Source organism: Herpailurus yagouaroundi, unplaced genomic scaffold (assembly GCF_014898765.1).
Source record: "Herpailurus yagouaroundi ecotype Mexico unplaced genomic scaffold, PumYag 67793, whole genome shotgun sequence".
NCBI classification, from domain to species: Eukaryota; Metazoa; Chordata; class Mammalia; order Carnivora; family Felidae; genus Herpailurus; species Herpailurus yagouaroundi.
The window spans coordinates 26,246,417-26,274,366 of NW_024420586.1; the positions used below are offsets into that span (position 1 = coordinate 26,246,417).

The 27,950-nt window shown below is 41.2% G+C and overlaps 1 protein-coding gene across 2 annotated transcripts in view; it reads left to right on the forward strand.

The window, feature by feature from the left end:
* Positions 1-27,950, forward strand: part of CCNB3 (cyclin B3) — a 73,491-nt gene that overhangs the window by 44,832 nt on the left and 709 nt on the right. For both annotated transcript variants that reach the window (XM_040468763.1, XM_040468765.1), the window contains 3 exons: positions 20,065-20,202; positions 23,404-23,559; positions 24,316-24,465. In XM_040468763.1, coding sequence (XP_040324697.1) covers positions 20,065-20,202; positions 23,404-23,559; positions 24,316-24,465 — 444 coding nt within the window. The remainder of the gene's footprint in view (positions 1-20,064; positions 20,203-23,403; positions 23,560-24,315; positions 24,466-27,950) is intronic.

The following is a 27,950-nucleotide window of genomic DNA, read 5'->3' on the forward strand; positions in this document are numbered from 1 at the left end:
CGTTCTTTCTCATTGCCATGTAGTACTCCATTGTGTATATAAACCACAATTTCTTTATCCATTCATCAGTTGATGGACATTTAGGCTCTTTCCATAATTTGGCTATTGTTGAGAGTGCTGCTATGAACATTGGGGTACAGGTGCCCCTATGCATCAGTACTCCTGTATCCCTTGGGTAAATTCCTAGCAGTGCTATTGCTGGGTCATAGGGTAGGTCTATTTTTAATTTCCTGAGGAACCTCCACACTGCTTTCGAGAGTGGCTGCACCAATTTGCATTCCCACCAACAGTGCAAGAGGGTTCGCATTTCTCCACATCCTCTCCAGCATCTATAGTCTCCTTATTTGTTCATTTTGGCCACTCTGACTGGCATGAAGTGATATCTGAGTGTGGTTTAGATTTGTATTTCCCTGATGAGGAGCGACATTGAGCATCTTTTCATGTGCCTGTTGGCCATCCGGATGTCTTCTTTAGAGAAGTGTCTATTCATGTTTTCTGCCCATTTCTTCACTGGGTTATTTGCTTTTTGGGTGTGGAGTTTGGTGAGCTCTTTATAGATTTTGGATACTAGCCCTTTGTCCGATATGTCATTTGCAAATATCTTTTCCCATTCCATTGGTTGCCTTTTAGTTTTGTTGGTTGTTTCCTTTGCTGTGCAGCAGCTTTTTATCTTCATAAGGTCCCAGTAATTCACTTTTGCTTTTAATTCCCTTGCCTTTGGGGATGTGTCGAGTAAGAGATTGCTACGGCTGAGGTCAGAGAGGTCTTTTCCTGCTTTCTCCTCTAGGGTTTTGATGGTTTCCTGTCTCACATTCAGGTCCTTTATCCATTTTGAGTTTATTTTTGTGAATAGTGTGAGAAAGTGGTCTAGTTTCAACCTTCTGCATGTTGCTGTCCAGTTCTCCCAGAACCATTTGTTAAAGAGACTGTCTTTTTTCCATTGGATGTTCTTTCCTTCATTGTCAAAGATTCGTTGGCCATAGGTTTGTGGGTCTAGTTCTGGGGTTTCTATTCTATTCCATTGGTCTATGTGTCTGTTTCTGTGCCAATATCATGCTGTCTTGAGGATTACAGCTTTGTAGTAGAGGCTAAAGTCTGGGATTGTGATGCCTCCCACTTTGGTCTTTTTCTTCAAAATTACTTTGGCTATTCGGGGCCTTTTGTGGTTCCATATGAATTTTAGGATTGCTTGTTCTAGTTTTGAGAAGAATGCTGGTGCAATTTTGATTGGGATTGCATTGAATGTGTAGATAGCTTTGGGTAGTATTGACATTTTGACAATATTTATTGTTCCAATCCATGAGCAGGGAATGTCTTTCCATTTCTTTATATCTTCTTCAATTTCTTTGATAAGCTTTCTATAGTTTTCAGCATACAGATCTTTTACATCTTTGGTTAGATTTATCCCTAGGTATTTTATGCTTCTTGGTGCAATTGTGAATGGGATCAGTTTCTTTATTTGTCTTTCTGTTGCTTCATTGTTAGTGTATAAGAATGCAACTGATTTCTGTACATTGATTTTGTATCCTGCAACTTTGCTGAATTCATGTACCAGTTCTAGCAGACTTTTGGTGGAGTCTATCGGATTTTCCATGTATAATATCATGTCATCTGCAAAAAGCGAAAGCTTGATTTCATCCTTGTGAATCTTGATGCCTTTGATTTCCTTTTGTTGTCTGATTGCTGATGCTAGCACTTCCAACAGTATGTTAAACAACAGCGGTGAGAGTGGGCATCCCTGTCGTGTTCCTGATCTCAGGGACAAAGCTCTCAGTTTTTCCCCATTGAGGATGATGTTAGCTGTGGGCTTTTCATAAATGGCTCTTATGATGTTTAAGTATGTTCCTCCTATCCCGACTTTCTCAAGGGTTTTTATTAAGAAATGGTGCTGGATTTTGTCAAAGGCCTTTTCTGCATCGATTGACAGGATCATAAGGTTCTTATCTCTTCTTTTATTAATGTGATGTATCACGTTGATGGATTTGCGAATGTTGAACCAGCCCTGCATCCCAGGAATGAATCCCACTTGATCATGGTGAATAATTCTTTTTATATGCTGTTGAATTCGATTTGCTAGTATCTTATTGAGAATTTTTGCATCCATATTCATTAGGGATATTGGCCTGTAGTTCCCTTTTTTTACTGGGTCTTTGTCTGGTTTAGGAATCAAGGTAATACTGGCTTCATAGAATGAGTCTGGAAGTTTTCCTTCCCTTTCTATTTCTTGGAGTAGCTTGAGAAGGATAGGTATTATCTCTGCTTGAAACGTCTGGTAGAACTCCCCTGGGAAGCCATCTGGTCCTGGACTCTTATTTGTTGGGAGATTTTTGATGACTGCTTCAATTTCTTCGCTGGTTATGGGTCTGTTCAAGTTTTGTGTTTCTTCCTGTTTGAGTTTTGGAAGAGTGTGGGTGTTTAGGAATTTGTCCATTTCTTCCAGGTTGTCCAGTTTGTTCACATATAATTTTTCATAGTATTCCCTGATAATTGTTTGTATGTCTGAGGGATTGGTTGTAATAATTCCATTTTCATTCATGATTTTATCTGTTTGGGTCATCTCCCTTTTCTTTTTGAGAAGCTTGGCTCAAGGTTTGTCAATTTTGTTTATTTTTTCAAAAAACCAACTCTTGGTTTCATTGATCTGCTCTACAGTTTTTTTAGATTCTATATTGTTTATTTCTGCTCTGATCTTTATGATTTCTCTTCTTCTGCTGGGTTTAGGCTGCCTTTGCTGTTCTGCTTCTATTTCCTTTAGGTGTGTGGTTAGACTTTATATTTGGGATTTTTTTCTTTCGCGAGATAGGCCTGGATTGCAATGTATTTTCGTCTCAGGACTGCCTTCGCTGCATCCCAACGCGTTTGGATTGTTGTATTTTCATTTTCGTTTGTTTCCATATATTTTTTAATTTCTTCTCTAATTACCTGGTTGACCCATTCATTATTTAGTAGGGTGTTCTTTAACCTCCATGCTTTTGGAGGTTTTCCAGACTTTTTCCTGTGGTTGATTTCAAGCTTCATAGCATTGTGGTCTGAAAGTATGCATGGTATGATTTCAATTCTTGTAAACTTATGAAGGGCTGTTTTGTGACCCAGTATATGATCTATCTTGGAGAATGTTCCACATGCACTCGAGAAGAAAGTATATTCTCTTGCTTTGGGATACAGAGTTCTAAATAGATCTGTGAAGTCCATCTGATCCAATGTATCATTCAGGGCCCTTGTTTCTTTATTGACCGTGTGTCTAGATGATCTATCCATTTCTGTAAGTGGGGTGTTAAAGTCCCCTGCAGTTACCACATTCTTATCAATAAGGTTGCTTATGTTTATGAGTAATTGTTTTATATATTTGGGGGCTCCGGTATTCAGTGCATAGACAGTTATAATTGTTAGCTCTTCCTGATGGATAGACCCTGTAATTATTATATAATGCCCTTCTTTATCTCTTGTTACAGCTTTAATTTAAAGTCTAGTTTGTCTGATATAAGTATGGCTACTCCAGCTTTCTTTTGGCTTCCGGTAGCATGATAAATAGTTCTCCAACCCCTCACTCTCAATCTAAAGGTGTCCTCAGATCTAAAATGAGTCTCTTGTAGACAGCAAATAGATGGGTCTTGTTTTTTTTATCCATTCTGATACCCTATGTCTTTTGGTTGGCGCATTTAATCCATTTACATTCAGTGTTGTTATAGAAAGATATGGGTTTAGAGTCATTGTGATGTCTGTATGATTTATGCTTGTAGTGATGTCTCTGGTACTTTGTCTCACAGGATCCCCCTTAGGATCTCTTGTAGGGCTGGTTTAGTGGTGACAAATTCCTTCAGTTTTTGTTTCTTTGGGAAGACCTTTATCTCTCCTTCTATTCTAAATGACAGACTTGCTGGATAAAGGATTCTCGGCTGCATATTTTTTCTGTCTAGCACACTGAAAATCTCGTGCCAATTCTTTCTGGCCTGCCAAGTTTCAAAAGAGAGATCAGTCACGAGTCTTATGGGTCTCCCTTTATATGTGAGGGCACGTTTATCCCTTGCTGCTTTCAGAATTTTCTCTTTATCCTTGTATTTTGCCAGTTTCACTCTGCTATGTCGTGCAGAAGATCGATTCAAGTTACATCTGAAGGGAGTTCTCTGTGCCTCTTGGATTTCAATGCCTTTTTCCTTCCCCAGTTCAGGGAAGTTCTCAGCTATGATTTCTTCAAGTACCCCTTCAGCACCTTTCCCTCTCTCTTCCTCCTCTGGGATACCAATTATGTGTATGTTATTTCTTTTTAGTGTTATCACTTAGTTCTCTAATTTTCCCCCCATACTCCTGGATTTTTTTCTCTCTTTTTCTCAGCTTCCTCTTTTTCCATAACTTTATCTTCTAGTTCACCTATTCTCTCCTCTGCCTCTTCAATCCTAGCCGTTGTCGTGTCCATTTTGTTTTGCATTTCGTTTAAAGCGTTTTTCAGCTCCTCGTGACTGTTCCTTAGTCCCTTGATCTCTGTAGCAAGAGATTCTCTGCTGTCCTCTATACTGTTTTCAAGCCCAGTGATTAATTATATGACTGTTATTTTAAATTCACTTTCTGTTATATTATTTAAATCCTTTTTGATCAGTTCATTAGCTGTTGTTATTTCCTAGAGATTCTTTTGAGGTGAATTCTTCCATTTGGTCATTTTGGATAGTCCCTGGAGTGGTGCGGACCTTCAGGGCACTTTCCCTGTGCTGTGGTGTGTAACTGGAGTTGGTGGGCGGGGCTGCAGTCAGACCTGATATCTGCCCCCAGCCCACCGATGGGGCCACAGTCAAACTGGTGTGTGCCTTTTCTTCCCCTCTCCTAGGGGCGGGATTCACTGTGGGGTGGCGTGGCCATCTGGGCTACTTGCACACTGCCAGGCTAGTGGTGCTGGGGATCTGGAGTATTAGCTGGGGTGGGTAGGCAAGGTGCATGGGGGCAGGAGGGGCAGGCTTAGCTCGCTTCTCCTTAGGTGATCCACTTCAGGAGGGGCCCTGTGGCAGCGGGAGGGAGTCAGACCCGCTGCTGGAGGTTTTGCTCCGCAGAAGCACAGCATTGGGTGTTTGCACGGAGCAGCAAGTTCCCTGGCAGGAACTGGTTCCCTTTGGGATTTTGTCTGGGGATGGGTGGGGAGATGGCGCTGGCGAGCGCCTTTGTTCCCCGCCAAGCTGAGCTCTGTCGTCCGGGGGCTCAGCAACTGTCCCTCCCTTTGTCCTCCAGCCTTCCCACTTTCCGAGCAGAGCTGTTAACTTATGACCTCCCTGATGCTAAGTCCCGTTTGCTGTCAGAACACACTCCGTCTGGCCCCTCCGCTTTTGCCACTCGGGGGCTCTGCTTGGCCGGCAGGCTTCCCCTCCGTCCCGGCTCCCTCCCGCCAGTCCATGGAGCGAGCACTGCCTCTCCGCTCTTCCTACCCTCTTCCGTGGGCCTGTCGCCTGCGCTTGGCTCCGGAGACTCCGTTCTGCTAGTCTTCTGGCAGTTTTCTGGGTTATTTAGGCAGGTGTAGGTGGAATCTAAGTGATCAGCAGGGTGAGCGTTGAGCCCAGCATCCTCCTACGCTGCCATCTTCCTTCAGGGTCCTCTGTGTACTAATTCTGTTGCTGAGAATAGTACTGAAATTTTCAACTGTAATTGTGAACTTGTATATTTCTTTTTCCAATTGTGTTATTGGTTGGTTTGTGTATTTGAAAATACATTAGGAACATACACATTGAAGATTGTTATATCCTCTTTATAGTGTTTTGTGACTTGCTTTTTTCTCATGTAACAGTGTTCATGTAATTGTGACATCTTTCCAGTTAAATTGATGTATTTCTATATCAGTTTTGTTGACTATATAGTATTCCGTTCTTCAACTGTCATTATTTATCCAACCCCCTATTAATAGACATTTAGGTTATTTCTAAAATTTGCTCTTAGAAATAACCCTGTAGTGAACATGCATATGCTTACATTGTAGATAATTGTACTGTTGTTTTTCTGTAATAAATTACTGGAATAGAAGTATTAGACCAAAGTAGTACACATTTAGAGTTTTATACATGTAGGCACTGTCCTTCTGAAATATCATGCCCATAGTACTTTTACTGAATGAAAGTGATTGTTTTCTCACAATCTTACCAACATAGGGTGTGATATTTTTTTGCCATCTGATGAAAGAAAAATTTTAGTGTTTCTTTTTTTTATTATTTTTTTAAATATATGAAATTTATTGTCAAATTGGTTTCCATACAACACCCAGTGCTCATCCCAAAATATGCCCTCTTTAACACCCATCACCCACCTTCCCCTCCCTTAATGTGTTTCTTTAGGTTGATGCATTGACATTTTAAGTAGTCCGGTCCATCAGTTTTGTTTTTTTATGGTTTTAAGATTTGTTTCTTGCCTAGAAAAGTCTTATCCAGTCACAATTATATAAATATTTCTCTGAATTTTTTTCTAGAACATTTATAGTTTCATGTTCACATTTAAATCTTTAATTGGAATTTATTTTGGTTTTGGTGTTAGCACCTATACACTTCCCCCCAATGATTATCCAGTCATTCTAACACCATTTATTTGTTTTCATTATCTAGTAGTTTGAAATGTATTTTTTATTATTGAAGTACAGTTGGCAAACAATGTCATGTTAGTTTCATGTGTACAACACAGTGATTCAACAATTGTGTACATTACTCTGCACTCACTACAATGAGTGTACTCACCATCTCTTACCATACAGCATTATTACAATATTATTGACTATATTCCCTATGCTGTACTTCTTATCTCTGTAACTTAACTTATTTTATAACTGGAAGTTTGGACCTCTTAATGTTTAATCACATATACTTCGGTTTGTTTATGGTGTTTCCAATTCTATTCTTTGGTACATTTGTCTATGCTAATATCACTAGTATGCTGTTTTTATTATTATGGGTTTGTAATACATTTATTACCTCTTTACTTATTTTACAAAATGTTCATCATTGTTCTTACACATTAATTCTTCCAGGTGGGCTGTAGAGTAGTTTTGTCAACTTTTCAGAAATAGCCTGTTCGGATTAATTTATGGAGAATTCACAGATTTTACAGTACCAAATTTTCCAAGTCAGTTATGTTGTGTCTGTTTAGTTACCAGGTCTTCTTTTACAATTTTAAGTTTTAAAAAAGTCGTCTTTGTATTGGTCTCACTGATGTGAAAAGGTTTTTCTTGGGTACTGAGAAATTTTTTTAATGTTATGCATGCTATCCTTTTAATTTTTAAATTTATTCATATATTGGGAAAGCAGTATTTTTTCTGTATTTATTTTGCATTCATCTACTTTTCTGAACTTGGTCATGGTTTATTGACTTTACTCTTGGATTGGATATGCTTTTACTTTATTTATAATTTTTGCTTCTATATTCACAAATAAGATTCCTTTGTAAATGTTTGATCAAGGGTGCTGTGTTTGTTAAGTTGTGGTGCCAGACCTACTCTAGCTTAACATAATTGGAGAAATTTTCCTACAATACTAAGTTTAACATGAGAATTATTTTCCTTGATGAACTTGCTCATGAATTTATTGATGCATGGTACCATTTAGTCATTCTCAGATAATAGTCATTCTCGGATAACCCTTTCTTTCTAATAACACTGTTGGTTATTGGCCTACTGAGGTTTTTTTTCTGTAAATTTTTTTAATGTTTATTCTTAGGGAGAGAGAGAGCGAGCACATGCAGGGTAAGGACAAAGAGAGGGAGACATAGAATCTAAAACAGGCTCCAGGCTCAGAGCTGTCAGCACAGAGCCCGACATGGGGCTCGAACTCACGAACCGCGAGATCATGACCTGAGCCCAAGTAGGACACTTAACCGACTGAGCCACCCAGGTGCCCCGGCCTATAAGGTTTTATTATTCCTCATGAGTCATTTTTGTACTTGATATTTTCTTTAAGAAATCATCTATTTTTGAAAAAAATGTTTTAAGTTTATTTAGAGAGAGTGTTGAGGAGGCAGAGAGAGAGAGAGAGAAGGAGATAGAATCCCAAGCAGGCTCCACACCGTCAGTGCAGAGCCCAGTGCATGGCTTGAACCCACAAACCACGAGATCATGACCTGAGCTGAAATCAAGAGTTGGATGCTTAACTGACTAAGCCACCCAGGTAACCCCCCCAAATAATCTATTTTATAGATATTTTGACAGTCATTATCATAGTCTATCTATGGTATTTTTAAATTAATCATTTGTAATCAGTTCTTTTCTCATTAAAAATGTGTGTGTTGTGTTAGCTTGCTTTCATGTGTTTGCATGCATGTGCATGCTGTCTTTAGTGTTCCTGCAAAACTTTCATTCAGTTTTCTGGTCAAAGAACCAGCTCATGGATATATGTATAACTTCTCCTTTTTAAAAATTTTTGACATTTGCTTTCATCTTTATTTTACTCTTAGTTTATTAAAATTTATTTTCCCTATCTTCTTGAAATGAGTGCTTAGTCTGTTGTAATTGTTTCTGACTTCATGATAAAAGCTTTAAAGGCATACGTTTTCTTCTGAGTAGCAGTTCTGATTACATTTCATTAATTTTGAAAAGTAGCATTGTAGCTATCTTTTTTTTTCCTCAATCTGCAACTGCAATTTTTATTTCCTTGTTGACCTAGATTTTGTTTCTTTCTTTAAAAATAGTTCTTACCATTTTTTTTCAAATGCTTTGCTTTTCTTTATTTGGTTTATTCTTTTATTGCCAATTTCTAGATTTATTGTATTGTATATTGAGAAAGTGACTTGAATAATAATTTCTGTTTTTCTTAATGAGATTTTCTTCATGGCTTTAGATATAATGGGTTTTTATAAGTGATTCACTGATGTTTGTAGAAAATAGGTATTCTCGTTAGAATACATAGATCATTGTATCAATTATTTTTGATTTAATTATTATATAATTTATATGCTAACTTATTTTTCTGCTTATATTATCAAAGTCTAAGGGCAGTGTGATAACCATTGACAATCATTGTTTAGTTCATTTGTCCAGGCATTTCTTCAACCCCTCAATCTCACTTTAAACTCTGCCCTATACAATTTTTTAACTGCAAAATTAATAAATGTTTATAATATGTATGTTTTCATATATATTTGTGTATATGTATATGAATAAAATCAACAATGCTTTTATTCCTCAGAGGTAACAACAATAAATTAGTGTGTATCATTCCAGATATTTTTTATTTTTTGTATTATTACTTTTATTTTTATTTAAATATGAAATTTATTGTCAAATTGGTTTCCATACAACATCCAGTGCTCATCCCAACAGGTGCCCTCCTCAGTATCCATCACCCACCCCCCGCTCCCTCCCACCCCCCATCAACCCTCAGTTTGTTCTCAGTTTTTTAAGCATCTCTTATGTTTTGGCTCCCTCCATCTCTAACCTATTTTTTTTTCTTCCCCTCCCCCACGGTTTTCTGTTAAGTTTCTCAGGATCCTCATAAGAGTGAAAGCATATGGTATCTGTCTTTCTCTGTATGACTTACTTCACTTAGCATAACACTCTCCAGTTCCATTCATGTTGCTATAAAAGGCCATGTTTCATTCGTTCTCTTTGCCATGTAGTATTCCATTGTGTATATAAAGCACAGTTTCTTCACAGATTCATCAGTTGATGGACATTTAGGCTCCTTCCATAATTTGGCTATTGTTGAGAGTGCTGCTATAAATAATGGGGTACAAGTGCCCCTATACATCAGCACTCCTGCATCCCTTGGGTAAATTCCTAGCAGCGCTATTGCTGGGTCATAGGGTAGGTCTATTTTTAATTTTTTGAGGAGCCTCCACACTGTTTTTCAGAGCAGCTGCACCAGTTTGCATTCCCACCAAAAGTGCAAGAGGGTTCCCATATCTCCACATCCTCTCCAGCACTTGTAGTCTCCTGATTTGTTCATTTTGGCCACTCTGACTGGCATGAGGTGATATCTGAGTGTGGTTTAGATTTGTATTTCCCTGATGAGGAGCGATGTTGAGCATCTTTTCATGTGCCTGTTGGCCATGCGGATGTCTTCTTTTTTTTTTTTTAATTTTTTTTTTCAACGTTTATTTATTTTTGGGACAGAGAGAGACAGAGCATGAACAGGGGAGGGGCAGAGAGAGAGGGAGACACAGAATCGGAAACAGGCTCCAGGCTCCGAGCCATCAGCCCAGAGCCTGACGCGGGGCTCGAACTCACGGACCGCGAGATCGTGACCTGGCTGAAGTCGGACGCCCAACCGACTGCGCCACCCAGGCGCCCCACGGATGTCTTCTTTAGAGAAGTGTCTATTCATGTTTTCTGCCCATTTCTTCACTGGATTATTTGTTTTTCGGGTGTGGAGTTTGGTGAGCTCTTTATAGATTTTGGATACTAGCCCTTTGTCCGATATGTCATTTTCAAATATCTTTTCCCATTCCGTTGGTTGCCTTTTAGTTTTTTTGATTGTTTCCTTTGCAGTGCAGCAGCTTTTTATCTTCATGAGGTCCCAATAGTTCATTTTTGCTTTTAATTCCCTTGCCCTTGGGGATGTGTCAAGTAAGAAATTGCTGCAGCTGAGGTCAAAGAGGTTTTTCCTGCTTTCTCCTCTAGGGTTTTGAGGAGAAACCTGTCTGACATTCAGGTCCTTTATCCATTTTGAGTTTATTTTTGTGAATGGTGTTAGAGAGTGGTCTAGTTTCATCCTTCTGCATGTTGCTGTCCAGTTCTCCCAGCACCATTTGTTAAAGAGACTGTCTTTTTTCCATTGGATATTCTTTCCTGCTTTGTCAAAGATGAGTTGGCCATACGTTTGTGGGTCTAGTTCTGGGGTTTCTATTCTATTCCATTGGTCTATGTGTCTGTTTCTGTGCCAATACCATGCTGTCTTGAGGATTACAGCTTTGTAGTAGAGGCTAAAGTCTGGGATTGTGATGCCTCCGGCTTTGGTCTTCTTTTTCAAAATTACTATGGCTATTTGGGGCCTTTTGTGGTTCCATATGAATTTTAGGATTGCTTGTTCTAGTTTCGAGAAGAATGCTGGTACAATTTTGATTGGGATTGCATTGAATGTGTAGATAGCTTTGGGTAGTATTGACATTTTTATAATATTTATTGTTCCAATCCATGAGCACGGAATGTTTTTCCATTGCTTTATATCTTCTTCAATTTCTTTCATAAGCTTTCTATAGTTTTCAGCATACAGATCTTTTACATCTTTGGTTAGATTTATCCCTAGGTATTTTACGCTTCTTGGTGCAATGGTGAATGGGATCAGTTTCTTTATTTGTCTTTCTGTTGCTTCATTATTGTGTATAAGAATGCAACTGATTTCTGTACATTGATTTTGTATCCTGCAACTTTGCTGAATTCATGTATCAGTTCTAGCAGACTTTTGGTGGAGTCTATCGGATTTTCCATGTATAAGATCATCTCATCTGCAAAAAGGGAAAGGTTGATTTCATCCTTGCCAATTTTGATGCCTTTGATTTCCTTTTGTTGTCTGATTGCTGATGCTAGCACTTCTAACACTATGTGAAACAACATCAGTGAGAGTGGGCATCCGTGTCATGTTCCTGATCTCAGGGACAAAGCTCTCAGTTTTTCCCCATTGAGGATGATATTAGCTGTTGGCTTTTCATAAGTGGCTTTGATGATGTTCCTTCTATCCCAACTTTCTCGAGGGTTTTTATTAAGAAAGGATGCTGAATTTTGTCAAATGCTTTCTCTGCATCGATTGACAGGATCATATTGTTCTTATATTTTCTTTTATTAATGTGATGTATCACATTGATTGATTTGTGAATGTTGAACCAGCCCTCCAGCCCAGGAAAGAATCCCACGTGATCATGGTGTATAATTCTTTTTATATGCTGTTGAATTCAATTTGCTAGTATCTTATTGAGAATTTTTGCATCCATATTCATCAGGGATATTGGCCTGTAGTTCTCTTTTTTTGCTGGGTCTCTGTCTGGTTTAGGAATCAAAGTAATACTGGCTTCATAGAATGAGTCTGGAGGTTTTCCTTCCCTTTCTATTTTTGGAACAGCTTGAGAAGGATAAGTATTATCTCTGATTTAAATGTCTGGTAGAATTCCCCAGGGAAGCCATGTGGTCCTGGACTCTTATTTGTTGGGAGATTTTTGATAACTGATTCAATTTCCTCACTGGTATGGGTCTGTTCAAGTTTTGTGTTTCTTCCTGTTTGAGTTTTGGAAGTGTGTGGGTGCTTAGGAATTTGTCCATTTCTTCCAGGTTTTCCAGTTTGTTGGCACATAATTTTTCATAGTATTCCCTGATAATTTCTTGTATTTCTGAGGGATTGGTTGTAATAATTCCATTTTCATTCATGATTTTATCTATTTGGGTCATCTCCCGTTTCTTTTTGAGAAGCCTGGCTCGAGGTTTGTCAATTTTGTTTATTTTTTCAAAAAAAAAAAAAAAAAAACAACTCTTGGTTTCATTGATCTGATCTACAATATTTTTAGAATCTATATTGTTTATTTCTGCTCTGATCTTTATTATTTCTTTTCTGCTGGGTTTGGGGTGTCTTTGCTGTTCTGCTTCTGTTTCCTTTAGGTGTGCTGTTAGATTTTGTATTTGGGATTTTTCTTGTTTCTTGAGATAGGCCTGGATTGCAATGTATTTTCCTCTGAGGACTGCCTTTGCTGCGTCCCAAAGCGTTTGGATTGTTGTATTTTCATTTTCATTTTCCATATATTTTTAAGTTTCTTCTCTAATTGCCTGGTTGACCCATTCATTATTTAGTAGGGTGTTCTTTAACCTCCATACTTTTGGAGGTTTTCTATACTTTTTCCTGTGGTTGATTTCAAACTTCATAGCAGTGTGGTCTGCAACTGTGCATGGTATGATCTCAATTCTTTTATACTTATGAAGGGCTGTTTTGTGACCCAGTATGTCATCCATCTTGGAGAATGTTCCATGTGCACTCGAGAAGAAAGTATATTCTGTTGCTTTGGGATGCAGAGTTCTAAATATATCTGTCAGGTCCATCTGATCCAATGTATCATTCAGGGCCCTTGTTTCTTTATTGATCTTGTGTCTGGATGATCTATCCTTTGCTGTGAGTGGAGTATTAAAGTCCCTTGCAATTACCACATTCTTATCAATAAGATTGCTTATGTTTGTTATTAATTGTTTTATACATTTGGGGGCTCCCGTATTCGGCACATAGGCATTTATGATTGTTAGCTCTTCCTGATAGATAGACCCTATGATTATTATATAATGCCCTTCTTCATCTCTTGTTACAGCCTTTAATTTAGAGTCTAGTTTGTCTAATATAAGTATGGCTACTCCAGCTTTCTTTTGGCTTCCAGTAGCATGATAAATAGTTCTCCATCCCTCACTCTCAATCTAAAGGTGTCCTCAGGTCTAAAATGAGTCTCTTGTAGACAGCAAATAGATGGGTCTTGTTTTTTTATCCATTCTGATACCCTATGTCTTTTGGTTGGCACATTTAGTGCATTTACATTCAGTGTTATTATAGAAAGATATGGGTTTAGAGTCATTGTGATGTCTGTAGGTTTCATGCTTGTAGTGATGGCTCTGGTACTTTGTGGTCCTTGCAACATTTCACTCACAGAATCCCTCTTAGGATCTCTTGTAGGGCTGGTTTAGTGGTGATGAATTCCTTCAGTTTTTGTTTGGGAAGACATTTATCTCTCCTATTCTGATTGACACACTTGCTGGATAAGGGATTCTCGGCTGCATATTTTTTCTGTTTATGACATTGAAGATTTCCTGTGGTTCCTTTCTGGCCTGCCAAGTTTCAGTAGATAGATATGCCACTAGACTTATCGGTCTCCCCTATATGTTAGAGCGTGTTTATCCCTATCTGCCTTTAGAATTTTCTCTTTATCCTTGTATTTTGCCAGTTTTGCTATGATATATTGTGCAGAAATCGATTCAAGTTACGTCTGAAGGGAGTTCTCTGTGCCTCTTGGATTTCAATGCCTTTTTCCTTCCCTATATCAGGGAAGTTCTCAGCTATGATTTGTTGAAGTATACCTTCAGCCCCTTTCTCTCTTTCTTCCTCTTCTGGAATTCCTATGATATGGATATTGTTCCGTTTCATTGCATGACTTAGTTCTCTAATTCTCCCCTCATGCTTCTGGATTTTTTTTATCTCTCTTTTTCTTAGCTTCCTCTTTTTCCATAACTTATCTTCTAATTCACCTATTCTCTCCTCTGCCTCTTCAATCTGAGCTGTGGTCATTTCTATTTTATTTTGCACCTCATTTATAGCATTTTTTAGCTCCTCATGACTGTTTCTTAGTCCCCTAATCTCTGTAGCAATAGATTCTCTGCTGTCCTGTATACTTTTTTCAAGCCTGGTGATTAATTTTAGGACTATTATTCTAAATTCTTGTTCCATTATATTGCTTAAATCGTTTTTGATCAATTCGTTAGCATTGTTACTTCCTGGGGTTTCTTTTGAGAAGAATTCTTCCGTTTCATCATTTTGGATAGTCCCTGGGGTGGCGTGGAACTGCAGGGCACTTCCCCTGTGCTCTCTGGAGTAACTTGTGTTGGTGGGCGGGGCCGCAGTCAGACTGGTGTGTAGCTTATCTTCCCCTCTCCCAGGGGCACGACTCACTGTGGAGTGGTGAGGCCCCTGTCTGGGCTACTTGCACACTGCCAGGCTTGTGGTACTGCTTTGATGGGTTCTGGCGTATTAGCCGGGGTGAATGGGTGGATCCGCAAGGTGCACAGGGGCGGGAGGGGCAGGCTTAGCTCACTTTGCCATCAGTGGTCTGCTTCGGGAGGGTCCCTGCAGCACTGGGAGGGAGGCAGACCCGCCAGAGGGATGGATCCACAGAAGCACAGCATTGGGAGTTTGCACGGTGCAAGCACGTTTGGTGATGGGAAATGGTTCCGTTTGGGATTTTGGCTGGGGGATGGGAGAGGGAGATGGCGCTGGCCAGCGCCTTTGTCCCCCGCCCAGCTGGGCTCTGTCTTCCAGGGCTCAACAACTTTCCCTCCTGGTATCCTCCCGCCCTCCCCGCTCTCTGAGAGCAGAGCTGTTGACTTTTAATATTCCAGATGTTAAGTCCTGCTGGCTGTCAGAACTCACTCCGTCTGGCCCCTCTGCTTTGTCAAGTCAGACTCGGGGCTCTGCCTTGCCGGGTGGGCTGCCCCTCCACTGCCCCGGCTCCCTCCCACCAGTCCTTGTAGCATTTACCGCCTCTCCACCCTTCCTACCCTCTTCCCTGGGCCTCTTGTCTACACTTTGCTCCGGAGAGTCCATTCTGCTGGTATTCTGGTGGGTTTCTGGGTTATTTAGGCAGATGTGGGTGGAATCTAAGGGATCAACAGGACGAGGTGAGCCAAGCATCCTCCTATGCCACCATCTTCTCTCCAAACTGAAGTGGGGCTTGTGCTTACTGGCAGAGAGGCTCGAGCTGGCCAGATGGGGGGCTCAAGCTCACCCTGACTATCTTTCTTTAAAAATCTTACATTTTATGAGGAATACATGAATGCACACACATATATATACATATATATACTTACAAAAATACCATTTTTAAATTTATTTAAATTTTTATCTTAAAAATGTTTTTAAATGTTTATTTATTTTTGTTTTTTTTTTAAAACATGATTTTTTTTTAATTTTTTTTTCAACGTTTTTTATTTATTTTTGGGACAGAGAGAGACAGAGCACGAACGGGGGAGGGGCAGAGAGAGAGGGAGACACAGAATCGGAAACAGGCTCCAGGCTCCGAGCCATCAGCCCAGAGCCCGACGCGGGGCTCGAACTCACGGACCGCGAGATCGTGACCTGGCTGAAGTTGGACGCTCAACCGACTGCGCCACCCAGGTGCCCCTATTTATTTTTGATAGAGACAGAGTGTAAGTGGGGGAGTTACAGAGAGAGAGGGAGACATAGAATTTGAAGTAGAATCCAAGCTCTGAGCTGTCAGCAGAGCCCGACGCGGGGCTCGAACCCACAAACTGTGAGATCATGACCTGAGATGAAGTCGGACACTTAACCAACTGAGCCACCCAGGCGTCCCTAAAAATACCACTTTTTAATGAGTGTGGGTTTTGTGATATTTTTGTTACATGAATAGGTCATGCTGTACACATTGCTCTGCAACTTGCTCTTTTAAGAATGTCTTAGCAATTTTTCCAGCTGTTGCATAATATTCTATTATATGGATAGAGTCTATTATTTAATCAACTCTTTGGGGTGCTTGGGTGGCTCAGTCAGTTAAGTGGCCAATTTCAGCTCAGGTCATGACCTCTTGGCCTGTGAGTTCAAGCCCCGGGTCAGGCTCTGTGCTGACAGCTCAGAGCCTGGAGCCTGATTCTGATTCTGTCTCCCTATCTGCTCCTCTCCTGTTCACTCTCTCTTTCTCTCTCAGAAATTGATAAACATTAAAAAAAATCAACTCCTTTAGTGAACCTGATCTGTTAATTGCCTCCCAAGTAAGATAATTTGCACACTTGTAGTTTATTTTTGTTTCTATGTGTAGTCAAGATAATTGAGACTTAGATCCATATTATTGTTTTTTAATGCATTACCTTCCCTACAAAGAATTATTTTTGACATTTCTGTTTTCCTTAACTTTGTCCATTATATTGTGAGTGCTTTCAGTCTGAAGAATAAATCTGTCTTTGCTTCAGAGAAATTTTCTTTGAAAAAGAGGTTTTTTTTCATTACTTTGATGTACATAAAATTCATTACTTTGACATAATAGAATTTTCATTACTTTGGTGTACATAAAATTCAACAGCATACACTTAGCCAGTTAGTGGCCAGTTCTTTAGCCTTTGCCTTTTCCAGCTTGGCAATGCAGCCACCAACTTTGAACCCAGGATGTTGCCTCCCTAGCGTCGACGGATCCCATCGTATCTGTCATTGTGATTGGTCCTGATAACTTCCACCAGCTTAGTCAGATCTCCTTTGTCTTTGGAGTTAACTTGTTTGAAGGTGACAGTGTTGCAGGTCTTCCTGTGGACCAGACGCCCAGCCTGGCCTTCTCTTTGATGCAGTAGGGAACCCCCATCTTATAACACAGGGCAGGCAGGAAAACAACCATCTCAATCGGAGCCACATCATGTGCAATCGCTACCAGCTGAGCCTTCTTGTTTTCCACCAAGTTGGTGACAGTATTAACCCCAGCTCAAAGGACAGGTGGCCTCTTAGTGGGGACATCCAGTTTGCTGGCAGCTTTCTCCTGAGCCTGGGCCAACAATCTCTGCTGCTTCTCTTGCTTTGTCCCTGGTCTGTATTTGTTGGGCCAGCTTAACCAGTTGAGTAGCTGTTTGGTGGTCCAAGGCCTAGGTGAACTGGTAAATCGCAGGAGGTACTTTTATTTATTTATTTTTTTTAATTTTTTTTTTCCAACGTTTATTTATTTTTTGGGACAGAGAGAGACAGAGCATGAACGGGGGAGGGGCAGAGAGAGAGGGAGACACAGAATCGGAAACAGGCTCCAGGCTCCGAGCCATCAGTCCAGAGCCTGACGCGGGGCTCGAACTCCCGGACCGCGAGATCGTGACCTGGCTGAAGTTGGACGCTTAACCGACTGCGCCACCCAGGCACCCCGCAGGAGGTACTTTTAGATAGTTATATAGAGAGAATAGCCCTTTGCTGCTGCAGCCAGATGTAGCAGGGCTATTAGACAAGTGAATGAGGTCCCTTTTGGGCTGGGTGTCCTATCTGATGCCAAAATTCTTGGGCCTTTTCTCAAACGGGATTGACCATCTCCTTGACCTCCTGCTGTTTTGCCACAGCAGGGGCCAGGGCCACCTTCTTCCCCTTAGTCTTCTTGCCTTTTGGCATCTTGGATGGGTGGAGGAGAGACTGGCTTAGAGAAATTTGTAATCTATCTATCTATCTATTAACTATTACTTATTGTTTCTCTTCTGCCTCTTCTCTCATTCTGAGTGTGTGTGTATATGCATGTGTACATGTGTATCTCCATAATCTGTTCTTGTATCTCAACTTTTCTTTCATATTTTCAACTCTCTCTTGCCTCTCATTTCTGGGAGAATTTCTTAAAGCAGCCTTTAGAATAATTGATTTGATTTTTGTCATAACTGAATGTACTGTTCGCCTTCTCTATTACATTTTTTTTAATAACGTAATTTTTCATCAGAAACTAGTCTTTCCGGATCCCACAGTGTTCTCTTCTTAGATTCAGTGTCCTCTCAGATCTTGTCGAGGATATGCTTTTAAAAAGTTTATTTCAGTTCTTTGCAGTGAAAAGGCTTCATAAATAGACACTTGCTCTGGTTTTCTCAGAACATTTCCCCTTGAAAAATTAGTTGGTCTTTTTTATATATTTGGGCAATTTTCTCCATTTATTTATCTTTGCAGAAGATGGTCTTTGAGTTTTGGAATTTGTGATAAATTTTGTCAGATTTGTCTCCTAGTTTGAGACTAAGAGTAATCTTTATATTTTCTATAGTTTTTTTTAATTTATTACTTCCCTCTTGTTTCTTGCTTATCCCCAGATAAGGAGCATAATCATTTATGAATAATTAGAAGGGTGTGCTAGCCAAAGGCAGTTGTGAGGGAGAGAACCTTGCTTATAGTGCTGAAAGGCTTCTTGTCTTTGTTTACTGTAGCTACTTGAATTATCCAAAGCACTGCCACTTTTCTCTAACTGGCACAAAGTTAGGCTCCTCCTGATGCTGAGGGACAGAAAACCATATCATGTGAAGAATAGAGGAAGTCAAGTTATTTGGTCTGGAATGGAAATTTATAGGAGATGTGGTAAGTTTCTTCAGTAGCTGAAGGGCTGTCACAAGAACAATTATACTTGTTCTATGTAGTCCCAGGTGGTAGAATTATTTTAGAAGAGTACTGTCTTAAATTCAAGGAAGGAGGATTACTATAACTGACACTGCTGCTCATTTGAATATTTGACTCCAAATTTCAGCCATTCATTCAGATATTACCTACACTTTAGATGTTACCATGTTGTAACAGTGTGCTACATGGGTAACCATGTGCCTATGTGAGGTACTGGAAAGAGGCTATGCACGCATTGGCTTTGTCATTTACTCACAGAGGTAACTCAAGGCCAGCAATGGCCAGAAGAGTCTTTCTCATACTGCATTACTCTCTCCTGCCTCTTCCACTTTTAAGAGCCCTTGTGATTTCATTGGGTCCATGCAGATAATCCAGGATAATCACCCTATTTTAAATTTGGCTGACTACAATCTTAATTCCATATTCTATTTTAATTTCCCTTTGCCATGTAAAATAACATATTCATAGGTCCTGGGGATTAGAATGTGAACATTTTATTCTGCCTACCACATTTTCCAAAGCAATGTCATAAGAAAGAGATGGACAGAGTTCATGCAAATGAAGTAGGTAATGACTACCACCTTAAGTATTAAGAAATTGAGGTCAAATAATTACTGAAAGAAAAAAAGATAAGAATGGAAAGTAGCAGTTCTCTGAGGATGATACCTCTGTGAGGTAGGCCATATGGGCCAGCACTAACACTGGGTCTAGAGTTATAGGAGGTGGTTTCCTCGAGCTGGTGAAGGCAAGACAAGGATAGATAAGAGAAAAAGGGGAAGGAGGATTATAGTACTAATGCTTTAATCTCATCTTGGCTTCTCTAGTCCCTCAGCTCACTTCCAAATGGTGCTATTGGTACTTGTTCCCAATTCATATATTCTAATAGTATATCTAATTGGGAAGAAACACTAATGAACGAATAATAAACAGGTCTCTGTATTTTAGAACTAAATAAACATGATCTCTTTGGGGGAGTTCACCATATAATGTAGTAGCAAGTGGGGAAAGCAAGACTCTAGGTATTGGAGACCAAGGCAAGAGGGTGTGTTCACTCGAGGTGCTCATAGAGAAGACAGACCATCTCTTTTGTAAGACTGATCATCTACCTCATTGTGTAAGGCGAGAATTATCCAGGTCCTCAAAGGCACAGGAGATATGGCCAGGCACCTAGCTGAAGGAGTGCCCACATTCATAGCAGAGTGTAGGCTGGCCAGGCCTGGTAGCTCCACTGTCCACCATGCTGCAGACCAGGTGGTTAGATCTGCTGGGTGTGGCTTTGGGGTGGGACAATATGCAGATTCCTGTTTGTGTATTACTCCAGATGACCTTTGAGATGAGTCATGAGACCCTGTACTTGGCAGTGAAACTGGTGGATCACTACCTTATGGAGGTAATATGCAAGAGGGACAAGCTCCAACTCCTTGGTTCCACTGCGTTTCTGATTGCAGCAAAATTTGAGGTGAGCCCGAGTTCATAGAGCCTGGAGATAATTAATCAAGTTTCTGTCTGAGTCAGATGTGTATGTACGTGTATGTTTACAAAAACCAGTATGTATGTAGGCATATGTGTGCATGTATCATATACATGTATATGCACACAAACACATACATGCTTATACTTGCATATATGTGTGCCTGTGTGTGTGTGTGTGTGTGTGTGTGTGTGTGTGTGTGTGTACAGATACATACATACAAACAAAAATAATATTACCTACCTTTTTTGGTCTCTTTCTTAGCAATGAAGCTTGTGTTAGGTGGCAATCACGGTGTGTTTGTTTCCTGGTGTCCACAGGGTTCTTTCATTTCCTCTTTGAAGACATGTGTATGTGGTTATGTGCCTAGTTAAATAGGTTGTTCTTTGTAAATCTTCCTGTTGATCCATAATTCTGTGCCCTCCTACCACACCCTTTTTTTCTTCTGCCAACTCCATCTCTACCTAGTGGAGTCTTGAACTTCATATATAAGAAAGCAGTTCCAAACCTGGGTGCTGGAGACATTTAAGAGAAAATGACCTCGTGTAGATGGTAATGAGTCCAGGTGAAATAGTTATTTTTGAAGTAGCATTATAAAAGCAAGTAGCAGGCCTTTCCTTTATAACCTTAATCCATCTCATTTATCTGGTTCTTTCCTCTTCTTTAGATGCTAAATGATCTTATTCAACTTATTTTTCTATAGATAGGCTAGTTGTGTGAAACCTTGGGTTTAGAAGCAGAGAGATAGCAACTTTTACTGCATTTGAAGAGCTTTAGAGCTGTAGGTTTGTTTTTGCGATCCCTCGCTCACTCCCTCTCCAACTTTATCCCTAACTTGCTTCATGCTTCCCTCCCTCCTTTACTCCTTCACTCCCTCACTCCCTACCGTGATCATGGACCTCCCTCCCTCATTTCAGTCCTCCCTCTTTTGCTCCTTACCTCCTCTCTCCTTCCCTTTCTTACAGCTCTTGCTTCACTTCCCTCCTTGCTTCACTTCTGCCCTTGCTCTCTAGCTCTCTTCCTTTTTCCAGCCTTCTGTCTATCCGTCCCTCATTCCTCCATCCCTGTCTTATACACTCGTCCACTCCAAACTGGGTTTCCTTCCTGCATCACTTCTTCTATCAATGTTTCTCTCCTTCCCTAGTTCCCTCTCTCCCCTCCTCCCAACCTAACTCCATCCATCCCTCCTTCTGTGTCTCTCTTTCTGCCACAACCCCTTACTCCGTTCCACTCAATCTTCTTCCTACCCTCCCTTACTTCTTCCCTCCTTTTCTTTTCCCTTCCCTTGCTCTCTTCTCCCGTCCCATCTGTCCTTAGTCCCCACCTCATTCCTTTCAGGCTTCCTTCCTCCTCCTATTTTGCTTCCCCCTCCCATCCTCCCTTCCTTCCTTTTCTGTAAATGCCTTCTCTCCCTTCCTTGAGTGCTCCTTCCCACCCTATCTCCCACCCTTGCTCCCTGGTACTCTGGCACCATGACTGTCTCTAATTCTAGCTATTTCCCATCCTCCTCTCATCTTCTTCCCTTGCTTCTCTGCTCTTTTCTCCTGCCCTCCCTTGCTCTTTTCCTACTTTCCTCTCTGGTTCACTTCCTTCCCTACTCACTTGCTCCCTGGTTCTCTTGTTCCCCCTCACTGTCTGCTCCCTCTAAGCTCTACCTCTTGATAGCTCCCTCTAACATGTTCACTTCCTCCCACCCATGCTCCCTTCCATCCTCTTTCCCTCCCTCTCTTGGTCTCTCCTTCCTTCCCACCTTCTCTGACTCACTTCCTCCCTCCATCCCTTCCTTTATCCCTAGCCTCCTTTCCCTTCTCCCTCTCTCCTTTTTTCCTCCCTCACTGTGTCTCTTTCTCTCTCGTTTATTGCTCCCCTGTGTGGCTCATTTCCTTCCCTGTTCACTCACTCCATGGTTCATTCCTTGCTCTCCTTCCCTCTCTCCTTCCCTCCTCGCCCTCCTCCTTCCTTCCCCTACCTAGGGCCATCTTTATGGCTTAGCAAGTGCTCCATGCCTCAGCCCCAAGGGGGCTAAAAAGAAGTTGGGAATCACTGGCCAACAGCAGAAGGAGGAGCAGAGTGCAAAGAGGCACTACTTAGCAAATCTTGGAACCAGGAGCACTCCTCTTCTGGTTATCAGGACGAAGGGCCCCACTATGTTTTTTGGAGAAGGGGTGTGTTCCTCTCCTGTGGGAGGTAGGGAAATACAGAAAGACTTTTGCAAGGGTAGGTGTGGAAATGGTATGAGAAGAGAAGAAAGGAAGGAACCACTGGTGAGTAGAGCGAAGAAAGGGAGAGTTTCTTGCCCTGGTGTTGGTGCTAGGTGCTGTGTTAACTTGAGCTATTTGCATACTCTTTCTGTGCCTCAATTTCCTTGTCTGCAGACTAGAGGCTTGGTCTAGTCTGAGATATAAAAATAGAGAAAGTTGTGGGAAGAACACTGGGGTGGGCAGTTAGGTGTAGCTGCATAAAAGATTCAGGGGGTCTTCCTGCCTCCTAGTCTTCTCCCCACAACCAAGTTTCAACCTACAGAGGGCAGAACATGTTAAGGTGCTCCTGGATCTGGGTTCTTCTCACCCTTGGCCTGGTCTGGATCTTTCCAGTCTAGCCCCCAAGCACATCCTCCCACCCCCTGCAGTCCTTCCTCAGTCTCTGCTTAGGCTCTCTCTGTGGCTGCCTGCCTGTCTCTCACTGCCTACTACCCTAGTAGTGCTCCTCCCAAACATCCATATTAATTTCTTAGACTAGGAAACAAAGTATGGGCTTATTTTCTCTCTCTAGCTCCACTTTCCATGGTCTCCTTTCCTCCCTTCCCTCCCTTCCCTCCCTCCCCCCCTTTCCCCAGAGCAAGTCTTAGATTTCCATTCCAGGTTTTCACTCATTAATAGAGAGATCATTGCTCCCAGTTCCTGTGTCATATTATACCACTTCTAACAGTAAGAATATACCCCAAGAGGCCCTGTTCTCTCTCCAGTAGTACAGTTTGGGGGCAGACTTCTCCTGTGTCTCTGATTTTGTTTTTCAGATGGACCACTGAAGTCAACAGAAGTTTGCTCTCAGAGCTACCCTGAAGGTTTATGCTGGGACATGTTATTGCCTCCTCTCCTTCACTTCTCTCCCCCACTGCCTTTTACCTCAAAGCAGAGAGGAGTGGGCTGTTTTTGCCTGGTTATGACTGTCTCTCTTCTCCACCCATAGGAATCTTGCCCACCTTGTGTGGATGACTTCCTGTACATCTGTGATGATATTTATCAGCGAGATGAGATGCTCACCATGGAAATCAGCATCCTGCAGACCCTCAAATTTGATATCAACATTCCCATTGCCTATCATTTTCTGCGAAGATATGCTAGGGTAAGAGGGAGGAGGCACATCCACATTCTCCCCACTACTGGGTTAGTCTTTTCCATACCCAGAGTGGCCGCCTGAGTGGCAGGACAAGGGAAAGGGGCTGTGGTGGTGGGGGGGTGGTGCTGGGGAATTTCTTCTTCAATCTGTCCTCCTAGATTGGCAATCTTTATGAAGTGTGGGGGTAACAAAATTGCAGATGTTCATGGCGTGCCCTTAAGTTTAGGTAAAGGCAGTGTAGGGGAGGGGAAGAAGATTCCTTGATCAGGAAGGAATATGTGGGAAGTTTGGGGGAGATGCTGGTAAAGCTCTCTTCATCTGAGTATTAGTTACAGGGGAGGTCACTTTGTAATTATTTATTGTATTATACAAGTACACGTGTGTACTTTTGTCTGTGTGTTATTGGTTATATATATTTTTAAAAAGAGTCAAACAAGAAAAGAGAAGTTCTTTTGAGGCATGGAATATTTCTAGGGTGGAGCCAGGTGCAGAGTTACAGTTGGATAAATTGATAAATTGGCTAAAAACCCTAAAGGGAGCAAATCCTATTGCCGATTTCAGAATCCCACCCCCGCTAAAGATTCTATACTTTGGCGGGTAGGGTCCTTCATATGAGTCATGGTAGCAGGACAGGTAACTTGTTCAGACAGAGAACCATTTAGGCCTGAGTTCGGATAACTAGAGAGAATGGGTACAGGGGGTCTTCTGCTTGGTGCTGGTTTTCTGAATTGGTTGCTGAGCCAGTGTTCTTGCTACCTTTAGTGCCTCCATGCCAGCATGAAGACGCTGACTTTGTCCCGCTTCATCTGTGAGATGACTCTGCAGGAATACGACCTTATCCAGGAGAGGGCTTCCAAGCTAGCTGCTGGCTCCTTCCTCCTGGCCCTCTACATGAAGAAGCTCGGACACTGGGTAAACAAACACTTGCTGGGGGCAAGGGGTTGAGATTTAAAAGCACAGAGTCAGCAACCTAAGTGCCCTTTGATGGATGAATGAATAAAGAAGATGTGGTGTGTACACACACACACACACACACACACACACACACACACACACTGGAATGTTACTTAGCCGTAAAAAAGAATAAAATCTTCCCATTTGTGACAACATGGATACACCTAGAGGATATTATACTAAGTGAATTAAGAGAAAGACAAATACTGTATTATTTCACTTATATGTGGGATCTAAAAAAAATGAAACAAACATTCATAAATATGGAGAACAAACTGGTGAGGGGAGAGGGGTGAGGGGATGGATGAAATAGGTGAAGGGTATTAAAAGGTAAAAATTTCCAGTTACAAAATAAATAAGTCATAGGATGTATAGTACAGCATAGGGAATATCGTCAGTAATATTGTAATAATGTTGTATGGGGGCAGATGGTAGCTACACTTATCCTGGTGAACATTTCATAATGTATGTAAATGTTGAATCACTATGTTATACACCTGAAACTAATGTAGTATTGTATGTCGCCTGTACTTCAATTAAAAAGAAAAAAAACACACGGTCCATTCAGGAGGAAGGTGTAAATTAGGGTCATGGGAAACTCAGTGACAAAACCGCTGCATACCCACAGTTATAAATTCTTTGAAATCTCAATGTGTTAGGAGCCTGGCTGCCTAAAGGGCTTTTACAGCAATGGTTTTAAATTATTTTATTTTATTTTCTTAGTCACAGTACCCCTTGTTCCAAAGAAAGCCCAATATCACGAAACAGACTCGTTTGAAGTTATTCTGGTTGCAGCAGAGGGTAGGATGGGCCCCCTTCTCATCTAGCCCCATTTTATCCCTGCCCCATGCAGTCCCCTCAGCAAGGTTGCTCTCCACTTCCATGAGGGAGCTTATTGGAACAGAATTTGAGAGGCACAGACCCAGAAAACAGAGTTGTGAAAGCAACTGTCCATGTGTCTAATGGGGGACTCAGAGGTACAGTACACCTTTCTCTGAAGAGGAAGGTGCCTAAAGCCTTCTTCCCCAGTACAAAATAAAACTCCGAAGCTCTTCCAACCTAGAAATCCTGGAACTACTACTGTTGGGAAAAGCTATGTGTACTGAGAAAGAATCTTATAAACAGTTGTGTGAACTCGACAAGTCATACTGAAATTTCTTGGGACAGAGAAAGCATTCAACAAATGGCAGTGATGTTGATGAAAAAGAAAAAAAATGCCTAGCATTTATTGAGTGCTTACACAGTGATGTGAGTACTTTATTAATGTTTAATCCTCACAAAATCAGTACAATTATCCCTACTTTACAGATAAGAAATAACTTCCCAGATTTTGCTAATGAGGGGCAGAGCTAGTCTTTGGGGATTAGGAGTAGTGTTCACATTGTATACCTACTGTGTAATCAGAAGTGATGTGGCCATAGCTTTGGAACTGTGGCCCCAGATGCCCCATGCTATGCCAGGCTTTGACCTTTGGTTCCTGGGGAAATGTGATAGGTGCTGAGGGAGACAGTTGAGGGGCTCAGGGAAGCAAACTGCTTGCTAACCACCACAGAAATATATCAGTGTTTTAATACTTGGCATGGCTGTACCAGTGAGTATTGGCTAAATGAGAACCCTGATCTGAATCCAGGTAGTATGGCTCCACAGTCCTCTGTGCTGTGTATACTGCTTCTATAGATAAGAAAGGCTTCACAGAGGAGGGTACTTTTAAGTTGGGTCTTGAAAGATTCGTAGGAACGTGTGAGAGAAGACATTCTTGGTAGAGGGAATGAGAATTGAAAAGATGTGAAGGCAATAAGAAAAAAGTATGACGTTTTCAGGGCAGAATAAGGCACTTTCTATAGATAGAGCAGAGGATATATTAATAGGAAATAGTGAGAGATGAGCCAGAATAATAGGGTGTCATCAGATTGTGAGAGACCTTTGATACCAAGCTGAGACCCACTCTATACTAAGGCGTTGGAAAGTTTTTATGCAGAGGAGTGACCTACTTGTGTTTCTGTGTTTTGGAAACAGCACCGGTATAGCAGTATAGAAAGTGAATTAAATGAGAGAGAGTGCAAAAGTGGGAACACTAGTGAGTAGGCTTTCATAATAGTCAAGATGAAGCATTGGGGCCTGAGCCTGTGCAGTGACAATGGGGCCATTGATCTTATTTGACACACTCAATATAATGTGTTACCCCTTGTGTTACTCCCCTGCTCAGCATGCCAATGATTCCCCTTTCCCTGTGGCAGTTGTTTCTAAACAGTATTTAGCAGAGCCCTGGGATTCCTTTAGAAGTGTCTCAGGGGCCATGTAAAAGGTAAAGGGATACAAACTGGTGGGTTTGTCAGCTCCCACCCCTAATTGCAGGTAAGATATTTGGGCTTCCAGATGTTTGAAAAAAAAAGGAGTTCAGGGAAAATAATTTAAGACATTTTTTAGAAAACCACTGCCTTACAGAATAAACCTTTTTTTCTCTACCTGTGGAGGTCCCACTTGACTTTCAACACCCATTGCAGATGTGTCTTCCTCTACAAAGCTTTCTGTGACTCCTGGAGAAAGTTCATGGGTCCTGCTGCTCTGTTCCTCCAGTGTCCCATTCTCACTTCCATTATAGCCTTTCCCACATGTTCTGTAATTCTCTGCATGCATGTCTGTCTCCCCCACTACAGGTTCCTTAGGGGCAGGAACCTGGGTCATCTTTGAATTCACAGCAGCCTACGCAGGACTTGGTAATATTAATCCTAGCTAGCATGTCTCAGGCACTTACTATGTGCTAGACTCTGTTCCGTATGCATTGTGTATATTAACTCATTTAATCCTATGATGTAATTACTGTAATGATCCCCATTTGGCATAGTGGGAAACTGGGGCACCAAGAAATTAATAACTGGCTCAAGTTCCTGCTGTTGGTAGAGCTAGAATTTGAACCCAAGCAGTTTGCCTCTGGAACCTTTGCTCTCAAATGCTCTGCTATATTACTTCTGCCACATAATGGGAAGCCTTAAAATTGAATGAGAAAATAAATGCATGGGATGATAGCTCTTAGAGCCAGGGAAGAAGAGCTGCCTTAAATTCCTGTGGTCTGTTGATTTGGGACCTTAAGTTTATTCTGAGGTTTGCCTGGCCACCCGCTCTTCACCTGAGAGCGAGTACATTACAAAGCCAGTCATGTTCCTTAGATTCTTTAGTGGACTTTGACTTACATGAATACCTACCACGGGGCTAATGTTCAATTGGTAAGTATAGGTATATGGTACATACGTACTATGGATAGCCATACCACTAGTTCACAGCTGGAACCTAGTCTTCTAGGAAGTACTCTATAATTGTTGGTCAGTGTCTCCACTGTATGCATTTTTGAAGTGTTTGACTATCTTCCCTACCTATACCATGTATAGGAAGTTTGGACTTGAGGTAGTAGAGAGAGAGGAAGGGTCTACTTCCTGTGGTAAAAG